The sequence below is a fragment of the Hyperolius riggenbachi genome, chromosome 8 (assembly GCF_040937935.1).
Source record: "Hyperolius riggenbachi isolate aHypRig1 chromosome 8, aHypRig1.pri, whole genome shotgun sequence".
Taxonomy (NCBI): Eukaryota; Metazoa; Chordata; class Amphibia; order Anura; family Hyperoliidae; genus Hyperolius; species Hyperolius riggenbachi.
In genome coordinates this window covers 218,880,076-218,892,221 of record NC_090653.1, presented here as the reverse complement: position 1 = coordinate 218,892,221, position 12,146 = coordinate 218,880,076, and the positions used below count along the sequence as shown (strand labels likewise).

At 42.9% G+C, this 12,146-nt stretch overlaps 1 protein-coding gene across 7 annotated transcripts in view; it reads left to right on the top strand.

Annotated features, from left to right (window-relative positions):
• MVB12B (multivesicular body subunit 12B) overlaps positions 1 to 12,146 on the top strand; it is a 245,602-nt gene that overhangs the window by 102,909 nt on the left and 130,547 nt on the right. For all 7 annotated transcript variants that reach the window (XM_068248176.1, XM_068248171.1, XM_068248175.1 and 4 more), the window contains 3 exons: positions 6,368 to 6,475; positions 6,565 to 6,661; positions 11,963 to 12,092. In XM_068248176.1, the coding sequence (XP_068104277.1) occupies positions 6,368 to 6,475; positions 6,565 to 6,661; positions 11,963 to 12,092 (335 nt within the window). The remainder of the gene's footprint in view (positions 1 to 6,367; positions 6,476 to 6,564; positions 6,662 to 11,962; positions 12,093 to 12,146) is intronic.

The window sequence follows — 12,146 nt, the reverse complement described above, 5'->3', positions numbered from 1 at the left end:
CCAGTGTATATACACAAGATCTGTGTGCACACAATCCCTAACCCCGCTTAGTAAGTATGTACAACCTATTTACAAATATATACACGGAGCATATGACCAGGCAATATAAACAGACAAACAGCAGGCAGTATGGATAGTCAGACAGGCAAGGGTCAATATCAGAGAACAAACGCAGTACAAATAATCGCAAGGCAAAAGGATCGTCAGGAAAAGCAAAAGTCATACAAGGTAAGCAGATAAGATACACAGGACCGAGGTAACAAGAACAGGATAGGCTAGCACTCAGGCTAAAAAGCAACGATGAACTAGCAAAGCTTGATTCTCAGATGCTGGCTTATATCCTGTGCAGAGGAATCAGGTGATGCGGATTTCCTCTCCTTAGCAATGTCCAGGTAATGCAGTTCTTGAGGAGGTTTGCCCCCTGCTGGTAAAATAGGAGGAACCACATGAGTATTACCAAAGTCTTATGAAGACAGTGGAGACCTCTGCTGATGACTAGAGGAAGTCCATGTAACAAGTCACCAGCAGATATGGATCGTAACAATAACTGAAAATAAAAATGAGAATTTTTTTTTGCTACTAATGTTCTAGTCAGGGGCGTAGCAATAGGGGTTGCAGAGGTAGCGACCGCATCGGGGCCCTTGGGCCAGAGGGGCCCCGAAAGGGCCCCCCCTCAACTACAGTATTAGCTCTCTATTGGTCCTGTGCTCATAATAATCACTTCTATAGATACTTTGAATAGTGGTAATCCTTAACAAACTGTTTCCCATCCTTTTCTTGAACCTCTGACACTGTAGTTGCCATTAGCAGGTTTTGGTGCGCCGTATTAATTGTTACGTATAGAGTGCTTGGGGGGGGCCCCATTGTAAAACTTGCATCGGGGCCCACAGCTCCTTAGCTACGCCACTGGTTCTAGTAGATATCCGTACTACACAACCAAACCCTCAGTCTCAGTCATCAAGTGGTTAAATCATAATTTATTTATTTTTTAGCTTCAGTGTCTCTTTAAGGCAGCACACCTCCTTGATCTAGATGTGTAGTCAAGTCATGTGGCCAACAACTGAACGCATGTACTAGATTTTTCTGAGATTTATAGATCAGAATCATTTGATGCCACATTTGGAAGGAACGTGCAGTAGGCTGCTATGTAGTGTCTTCTTTCTTTTTTATTTTTATGCTTTTGTTTGCTTTTCTGTGACTTCTCCAGTTCATTCCCATTGGGTACGTTATGTATGTATGTATGTATGAATGGCCCCCCAAAAAACCCTCTTTTTGTCCAGCCTTCTGTGGGTGGGATTTTACATCATGTCCTTTAATGAGGAAAGCATTTGAAGGTATATGCAAATACATAAATAATCCCCCTTTTGTAGGAACTTTAACTTGACACAGCTGGGGATACTTGGTAAATATCTGTATTTGTACAGTGTGCATAATGAATGATGATGGAAAATACTGGAGTAGAGGATTTACGGATACAGGCAGTTGCATAATAGTAACATTTCGAGCTGTTACATTTGGCAGTTAGCTAGAAGCAGCATGTGATTGCGCTTTATTCATTAGTTACCTCCTGTCCTAGAAATGAATGAGGATGTTGTCTAAATCCACTTCTGGAGCCAAACCAAGTCAAGGATCGTTATGGACTTTATGCCCTCAAGAGGGAATGTGGGCTGTTTTCTGAGGTTTTGAACTTGGCTCCATGGCTTAGCAAAGTCCATGAAATTATAGTATTGTCTAATTTACTAAACACATTATCTAAACACTAAACCTCCTGGAAAATGTGCTAGAGAGCATGGAGATTATAGCCACAAGCCTGAGATGGATTTCTCTGTAGCATTTCTACATTACAGGCAGTTACATGCACTGTATAGAGACCGAACTTTTCACAAGTCATGTGATATTCATTCTGGAGGATAAATGTAAAGAATGGAAGAGTGTGAACTTCAGTGAGTGTACAATAGGATGAGTAGAGCTGAATATTCACCTCGCGATCAAGGAAGATGTATCCAGCGACGTCTACCTGAGGATGAGCGCCCCAATCCATCTTCCTGCCGGTGGGTATATGCGACATCACCCGATGAAACTACAGGCGCGAACGAGACTTCAAGCGTTCGCAGTACTTTGCGCAGGAGTCGACAGGTATCTTAAAAATTCAATCTGCCGTGATGGTCCTTATCGCTGTGCAACGCCAAATGACATTCACGTGTTCGTGCGCCTGTACCCACATTGCAAGATTGTGGAAACGACCACTCATCACTGAAAAAATTGCCAGTCTTTGAGAAAAAATCACGAAGTGGGTAACGGCCTTTACAGTTTATGTAGAGCTTTCTTCATTTAAAAATGACCTCCAGACACACTTGTTTTCTAGTTCTGTGCAGTGATGCACTGGCAGATCTTATGTATGTATGAACACCTTGATTAACTGATGCCAGATATACCAGTTGGTCTTGGTTAAGAACCAAACCAGAAGATTTTTACAATAAAGTTTTTCCAGTGCCGCAGACAGTGTTCTTTTCAGACAGCACTATCTGTGCTCCTTCCCCCGTCCCAGTCCCTGCATGACTGTGCAGAGGCTAGAAACCGCCCTGCTCCCAAAGCCTGCTGTTCATTCCTTCAGCTTAGCTTATTTAGTGCGAATGACCTGATTTTTAAAATAAGACTTCGCTTACAGATCAGGGAGATGGTGAGCTGATCTATATGTGTGGAGTTGAACTGTGCAAAGTGCATACACATGCATATATTTCATCAGCGGTGAGGAACAAGACTATATTCGTTGGTCGACCGTTCAGGGTTGAGTGCTGTACAGGTTGGCCGATAGTTCAGGGTTGAGTGCTGTACAGGTTCGCTGTAGTCTCGCAGCTATATTCTGCTGCTAAGGAGTGACGATGGTGAGACTTTTGGTGGGAGAGGTAAGGAGTAGGGATGGTCAATGAAATGCAAATTGTTCTTTATTGATTCAGGATTATGCAAATCTAGTCTTCTTAAAAGTGCACTTTCGTAGTGATAAACAAGATTCTTGCGCTCCTAGTCACAAGTCAACACATACAGATGCTTCCTTCTCAGATACGTGCACTGCGACGCTCCATAGTAGGGTGCTTTGCAGAACTTCTAAGAAAAAGAGGAGCGCGAAGGCGCCGAGCGCCGAAACGCGTAATGACGTCATACGCGTGCTAAGCGTCAGCCACGCCCACCTCTAGCGAGACGGAACCCTGGCAATCGGGACCCGCGCTGCTGGCCACAGCGCGTCATCCTCCACTGAGGTTAAGCGGTTGGCTGTGCGCTGACACGCGCTTACCACATAATTCTTTGTGAGTATAACATTGAATTTGAATAAATTTCCTCTTTTGATTTAATGCACTATGGCGCGCTCCTCTTTTTCTTAGAAGTTCTTCTTAAAAGTGCACCTGCCAAATCTAATGGTGGTAAAGTTCAATAGGTCAATTTTCAAGCTGAATAAATGTGCATACATGATTTGCATAAATTTACATTAAGGGCCTATTTCCATTAATTCTGCATCAGTTTTTCTGCGCCCAGATTTCCGGATGTGGCTATACACGGCCCTATTGACTTACATTAGCCGCGATTTGCATCTAGATCCCACCTGCATGCGGTTGGGATCTGGATTCTTTTGTCTGTAGAGCAGTCTGTATTGATTCAGTGCCTAATTCATATGAAACTATTTAGAAAGCGAACTAGATACAAGCTTGGGGATACTAAAGACCAGCTACATTGGAGAATAGTTTTGACGTGGGCACAAGTAGGGTAGAATAGGAATGACGTGGACACACGTAAAATGCAAATTTAGTTTAATTTTCGTCATCCATCCATATACATCTCCCCTTCTGGGTACACTTTTGCATAGAGGCCGTTCGGTTGACAATTGTTTTGCACTAGATGTGCATTATCACAGACCGCTGGAAGACTCCATGGCAGGAAAAGGCTCCGAGAATAGTTTTATACTGTGTGGAAAAAAGTTAGAAGCACTTTTAATTCTTCCATGACTTTCTGTCCTGGTATCTCTATGGACTTTTTTTTTCCAAAAATAGTTACTTACCTACCGGTAATGCTGGAAATGCACAATTATTTTTTGGGGCAGATTTACTTTCCAATCGTTTTTTCCGATCCATCTGCTGATCTCTCTTTGATCGATTTTTATTCACTTCTATGAGAAAATCGATTAGAAAAACGATCGGAATCAGATCAGACCCATCGGAAATTATCTATAGAGCCATCTATTTAAATATGCGCGAGTATGGCTGCGCCTGTGCAGCAGCATGGAGCCACTTATGGAAGACATAGTAAGCCTCTGTATAATCCTCCCTAGGTAAGTATATCATTTTGTTTCTTTGGGTTCATTTTAAGAAGAACCCTGGTGATCCTGGGGACAAGGGATGGTCAGTAAGATGCAAACAGTTCCAAGTGGTACAGATTATGCAAATGCATGCAGCTTGAAAATGGACCAAATGAATGTTGTCAAGGTGGAATGGGATTGGGCTATTTTGAGGCTGCATACATTTGCATCCAGAATTTGGCGTAATTCTGCATCAACTTGGAAGTATTTGCATCTCGTTGACTATCCCTACTAGGGACAAGAAATAGGAAACTTCAAGCTAGATGGCAGTCCTGACTATTCATCTTAGGGAGGGGTTTGTTGTTGATGTTGTTCCCCCATTATAGATATTTCCCTGATTGGGATCACACCTAGCAATAAAGGCCTACAAAGATTCTATCCCCTGTCTACTCAGTCCTAAAATTAAGTGCTTTATCGCTGCTTTTTAAAAACTGATGACTTTCAGTGAAGAAAAAAAAACTTCCAAAATAAATACAGTATTAAATGAAAAATGTTTATACTCCAGATTAAATTATTTCCTTATGTTCATCTTGTTTTCTTTCATTTGTTATTCCAATTTGGGTAAAAGCAAGACAAAACACCCCAGTGATGTGATTGCCAGCACATTCCTACAGCTGTCATGTCCTATAAATGGAAAATATATTCTCTGGTTTAGTCTCCCCATTAATAAATAATTAGCTATTCTTCTTACTTTTTTTTTTTTACCTTATAAGACACAGAATGGTAGGAGGCGGCATGTGGGAATATCACTTCCTGTAAGAGATAGTCAGAAACTGACTATTATGCACATTCCTCAAGAACTGGAATTTGCAGAGGGTAAACCACAACTTTTGAAGTCAATGGAAGCGTTTTTTTTTTTGTTTGTTTTTTTGCCATGACCACGCTTTTTGGTGTGACAGGACAGGGCCCTTAGTAGAATTTTCTGATCATTTTGCCCATCCTTATGTACCTGGCTTTACTGGAGCAGTTGGCACTGTAGATGGAACGGTGATTCCTATCACTGGGGTATATTTATCCTGGAAAATGGAGCACAAGTGAAGCAATTTCCCTGTGTAGGGGTAATCACAGGACATACAGCATTTCGAGTGCGTTTGCGCTCAATGCAAAGTATATATGTGCTGCATAAATTGCTTATCAAAGCGATTATGCAGCACTTTGGGGGGGGGGGGGGGGGGGGGGGGCAGATCAATTACTTTTAAATAAAACTTTATTATACTTAGTGGGTCTCTGTATTTCCTTCTTCTGTTCGTAGCCACGCCCTCTAAAGAAAGAGATCACAGGCGCTTCTCTGATTGGTCATAGAGAAGCACCTATGACCTATTCCTTTAGGGGATGGGGCTATGGATGGAAGGAGGACGTCTGGTAAGTATAATAGTTTTATAAAAAAAAAATCACAAAACAGGTTACTGTACAGCGCCTCCATGCGTCAGGAAATCGCCGTTGCAAACACTCTGGAATCACTGCACACAGCGCTGTGGCAATTTTAAAGCGCTGCAGCGATTTTTTTTTTTAGTGGGTTCAAGGCCTCACTGTTTATCAATTAAGATTTACCACTGAGGATTTAACATTCACAGGTGATGAGTACAGAGAATCGTTTAGACAAAATACAACAAAAATTTATTAATTTCATTTGCAGCAAAAACAAGCTGCAGGAGAGATGTCACTCAAAGCAATCTGTGCATTAAAAAAAACAGAATATAATGAAAACAAGTAATAATAAATAATAAACTTTTTGGATTCAGCCTTGGTGTGTAAAACCAGTACTGGCCTATATCTGACACTATCAAAACACTAAAAGAACTGGAAAAAGGTCTTGACCCATATCCCTGAAATAGAGATATATTGCCATTTAGCTCACCAAACCACATTTCACCACAACAATGTATAGCCTCAGGCAGCCTGGATGTGGTTACATCTTCACTAGCTTAGCCTGTGACTCATCTATCGTAAAGTTACACGGCAACTGCATTCCATCTTGTTTTATTCTCTGACACCTGCTTGTTCTGTGTCGCCTCACAGGTTTCTCAAACAACAGATGGCCTGGATGCTGATTTGTGGAAAGATGGTTTATTTAAGTCCAAGGTGACAAGATATTTGTGTTTCACCCGAGCCTTCTCCAGAGAAAACGTAAGTCTTAAATTTCCTCCATGTTCTTGTGAATCTTTTGGCATATGTGTCACTGTGTCACGTTCTTACCTCTTTGTCTCGTCACACAGAGTCACCTGGGGAATGTCCTGGTGGATATGAAACTGATAGATATCAAAGACACATTGCCTGTTGGCTTCATCCCTATCCAGGAGACAGTGGACACACGTGAGTTCCTTCCTCTGTTAATCGTGACTTGACCGAGTGTGCTTTTAAAACCGTACTTATGTCATATGAACAACCTCTTAGCAAAATCGTAAGCTTCATCCTAAGTCAAAAATGAAAGCTCAGTGGATGAATTGTATGCCTATATATAGTGCTTTGACTTCGCTTCGCAGCTCCTTAGCTAACTGATACTTAAAGTGAACCAGAGACGAAGCACCCTCATGTATTTTACCATATATATCAGTGGGAACATTAGAGAAAACACCTACCCTGCTCTCTGTTTCATTCTCCACTGCTCAGCTTGCTTGTTAGCAGCCCTGATAAAATCCCCGACTGAGCATTCAGTCTGGCTTTGCTCAGGAATCATTATAGCGGAGTCTGTCTTCTCTGATGTCTTATTAAGCCCAAGCCTGCCCCCTTGTGGCTCTGCTCAGGAATCATTATAGCTGAGTTATTATAGCAAAGCCAGATTGAATGCTTAGTCATGGATTTTATCAGGGCTGATTAGAAGCAGGCTGAACAGTGTAGAATGAAACCGAGAGCAGGGTAGGGGTTTTCTCTAATGTTCCCACTGATATATATGGTAAAATTCATGAGGGTGCTTCGTCTCTTGTTCACTTTAACCTCCTGGGCGATGCAATAAAATCGCCAGGGAGGCGGCGCATCGCCTCTGGCGATCAGAGAAAACAGGAAATCCCGTTCAGAACGGGGTTTCCGGTTTGGCTTCGACGATGGGGATGACGTCATCCTGTCGGAGGGAGTCCCGATCCACCCCTTAGCGCTGCCTGGTGGTGATTGGCCAGGCTGCGCACAGGGTCTCGGCGGGGGGGACCCTCTAACGCGGCGGGTAGCAGCGAATCGGCGCAGAGTGGCGGCGATCGGCGTGTACACGCAGCTAGCAAAGTGAAACAAAAAAAAATGCAAATCGGCCCACCAGGGCCTGAGAAATCCTCCGCGGCGGCTTACCTCGAGCTCAGCTTGGGATTATCGCCCAGAAGGTTTAAAAAAAACCCAAGCCAAAGCTTTGGTGAAATCTCACACTTACCTAAGGATCCTCCAGAGGCTTCTCACACTGTCCTCTGCACGGGACCCTCCAGCTGATCTAGACGGCGGCCATGCCTGTACAGTAACGCAGTCAATAACAAATCCAGAAGGTCCGCCCACTAACTGTAGACCAAGTCCACTTTTATTCAATGAACGTGTTGTCACCATTCTGTGTTGTTACCTTGACAAAGGGGACCCCCCCGGGTCCCCAAAATGAACCGTTGGTCTATGGAATGGAATTGTGTCACATTCATTGAATAAAAGTGGACTTGGTCTACAGTGAGTGTGCGGACCTTCTAAATTTGCTATTGACTGTGTTTATGGTCCTGCACCTCTTCGGTGGTGTGCGATTCTTCTTTTGCTTGCTGTACAATAACACAAGCGCCTCCGCAGCCGCACTCGTGCTTAAAGCAGAGCATGGCCCCGATCACATTAATCTTTAGGGGTTTGCTTGTGGCAATGGGAGACCAGAGAATGCCTTGAGAAGCCTCTATAGCAGGGGTGTCAAACTCAAATACAAAGTGGGCCGAAATTGTACACTGGGACCTAGTCACGGGCCAAAATTGAACACTGGGACCAAGTCGCGGGCCAACCTCAATGTCTACTGGCCATCTTCCCCCCCTTAATAAAGTTCTCTGGTGCGTAGCGGTCCTCCCTCCCCTATACAGTTCCCTGGTGTTTAGTGCTTTCCCCCTAACTCCACCATATGGCTTCCTTGGTGTTCTAGGGCTTTACCTCCAATATAGCTTCCCTAGTGGTCTAGAGTGGGCCAGACATAATGCAAAGTGGAGAAACCACTTGAGGGCCAAATTTAATGGCTCTGGGGGCCAAATTTGGCCCGCGGGTCAGAGTTTGACATGTATGCTGTATAAAATACTGAGGTTTCTCTCTCCTTAGGTAGACAGGATTTTTGACGCAAACTTTGGCTCAAGTACATTTTAGTTTTAAAAGACTTTTATTAGGCACAGAGTGCCAAATTTCAGATAACAAGATACAAACAATGTGAATTGGAGGTCTAACATGACCTCCATATGATAATTATGAAAAGAATATAAAACAGAAACACTGCAATTGTTTATATTGCAAATATTGCAAAAGTCTTCAGCAAAATACAGGAAAAGAAGGAAAGAGCATGTTATCACAGACGACATCACATGAGGCAAAGTACATGATTACATATGTTTAAGCAAAATGATCCCTATCCCACCTTCCCAGTCCTTGGAGACTCATGCTGGATCCGCACCATACAGTTTTCTGGCAGATTTATCTGCCAGATTGATTATTTACAGCATGTCCGATCTGAGGATCGATCGATTTTCTCAGCGATTTTCCGATCGATTGCCATAAAAGTGAACGGAAAACGATCAGAAAATCGCTCAGAAAATCGATTGATCCTCAGATCGGAAATGCTGGAAATAATCGATCTGGCAGGTAAATCTCCCAGAAAATTGTATGGTGTGGATCCAGCATCACAGTGCATAAGCTATAAGCGATGCAGCACAAGATTAGCTTATTACTTGAGATGGAACCCCTGTAGAGAGAGAATGAGCAATCCATGGGTCCCACACCTTTTGAAAGTACGGCATCCTATCATTGATAATGGCGTAAATTTGTTCACATAGTAGGATACGGTTAATTCTGTCTATGACTTTGGAGAAAGAAAGGTTGGGAGAGTACCATTCAGCAGCTATGTGAGTTTTAAAGAGAATCTGTATTGTTAAAATCGCACAAAAGTAAACATACCAGTGGGTTAGGGGACATCTCCTATTACCCTCTGACACAATTTCGCCGCTCCTCGCCGCATTAAAAGTGGTTAAAAACAGTTTTAAAAAGTTTGTTTATAAACAAACAAAATGGCCACCAAAACAGGAAGTAGGTTGATGTACAGTATGTCCACACATTGAAAATACATCCATACACAAGCAGGCTGTATACAGCCTTCCTTTTGAATCTCAAGAGATCATTTGTGTGTTTCTTTCCCCCTGTTCTCATGCACTGAAGTTTCAGGCTGCTCGTTTCTTCCTGCAAACAGCTTTGCCCTTGTCTGTAATTCTTCAGTATGTGAAAGCCCAGCCAGCTCAGAGGACGATTTATCCAGCTTGTAAAAGATAAGAGAGAAGCTGCCCCAATCTAAATAATACACAGGTAGTGTGCATAGAGGGGCCTGGAAGGGGGAGTTCACAGCAGAACCACAAACACTGAAGAACTTGGCAGCCTTCCAGACACAGGCCGACAAGTCTGACAGGGGAAAGATACATTGATTTATTACAGAGACTGTGATAGTAGAAAGTGCTGCAGTAAGCTAGAACACATTAGAATAGCTTTTGGAACTTGTAGGATGATAAAAAACAGGATGCAATTTTTGTTACGGAGTCTCTTTAACACCAGTGGCCATAAACTGAGCAAGATTGTGCTGGGCATGAGAAGTAGAGTCTGTGGTGATATATTGGGGTGCTGATGATGTTAAGGACAATACAGGAACATATTCTTTCATTTTTCTGCCTAGTTCATGTGTACGTCTGATCGAAGCCAGCTGGCTTCAGGGTAATTGGTCACCTGGCCAGAGGAAACTGAAGACTAATGTGAGTCTGTATGTAGATGTAAATTAACTCTGCATTCATTGTCCAGCAGGGGGAAGCTACCATTGTCTGCTTCTAATTAGGAAACACAGTTGCTTTGAAGCCTATACAGGTGGTCGGACCCTTTTGTCTGAATACTGTCTCAGATGTGTCACCTAGACTGGCTGCAGACCACACCAGCCTGAGCCAGGAGTTTACATATGACAGCCTTACTCAAAAAGTCTTTGATGTGTGCGCGAAAATACACTTTTACATGTGAAAGTTAGATCTCTGGGAATTAAATGATGTCTGAAAAGTTAATTAAAACTAGTTCCTCCCCTTCCCAATGAAGTTGCAGCCTCCAGGCATATATCCCAGTATAAAAAGTAGGGCCAGATGCCTAAAAATTATCTTCTCTTGAGGGGTAGCACATCGCCAGAGCTGATCCCGATTGAATCGGTAAATCCGTGTCCCTCCACGGTTGGACATTTGCGCTGGTAAAAGTTCACTTTACGTTTATTTCCCTTTTATTTTTGCAACTTGTTTTGTGTGTATCCTTGTAACTTTTATTTTGTAACTGTTACTTTGTTTTTGTAAATCTTTTGTATATATTATTTTCTGCATTGTTCCACTTTTTCCTGGAATATTAAATCGTTATTTCATAAGTTTGACTTCTGTTGTACTAAACTAACACTCATAGCCTAGTAGAGGAGACTGAAGTATAACGGTGTATAAGTCCATGCCTGATTGTATGATTGAGCAACACTACCGTATAAGATTGTAATTGCATTGTGTGTATGGGGCACTTCCGCGCTCGACAGCAGAGTGGGAAGTCTCGGAGTGGCTAACAGTATCGTTCGGAACGACTGTTTGTGGTTTTGCTTCACTGCAGTGTAAGATTGCAACTGTGTGTGTGTGTGCGTGGCGTTCCCATATTCGGCCTAAAGTGCAAAGCTGACCCGAACACGAGTGGACGTGTCTAGCAACAGCTAGTGGTGGCAGTGAGAAGTGTTTGAGGGGTCACAGCCTTGTGGTAGCTCGACTAAGGCTGCTTCCCCTCTCAATCTGGTCAAACCCGCAGTCAGGAACCGTATACGCAGGCGTGCCGGTTCCTGACAGAGTCTAACTTTAATCCTAAAAAAAAAAAATGTTAGCGTCAGGTGAGACATGTAGGTGAAGAAGTTAGTTTACAGGTGACCGAATTTTGTCCCAGAGGCGTACAACCTTGGGGCGTGTGGCTTATACGGTATGTCAATCCTGTCTTCCTGTTATCCAGACTTCAGAGACCTATTTTAGATCCTGTTGAGAAGAAGATCTTGACAATCTGCTGTGATGTCTACAATATTTTGTGCTCTTAGTCAGTTGTGATATTTAACGATTCCTGCCCAATGATGGGGCAAAATGCTATTGAGGTGGGTGGCGACAGAGCTTACCTAACAACCAACATTGTAGATAATATATAGACTGTATCTTACATCCCTGAGTCCTCTCCTGTCAATGAGTCTGCAGTCTTCTTCTGCCTGTGACTTTTCCAGCTTCAGTGGATAGGTTTACATTGGCATTCTGATTTGGGTGATTTTTAATGTTAACTTAAAAGAACGCGCACTCCCCATTCAGAAATCTGACAAGCAATGCTGATGAGTAACATATGTTGCCTACTGCACACATCTAATAATGACACCTTTGCATTTTTTCTTACCAGAGGAAGTTGCCTTTAGAAAAAAGAGACTGTGCATAAAATTCATTCCACGAGACTCCACGGAAGCTGCCATTTGTGACATTCGAATTCTGAGCCGCTCTAAACAAGCCCCACCACAGTATACTTTCATTGGGTGAGTACAAGCTTCTCACTGGTATTTTACACATTGATCTATCGCTGCGTCCCT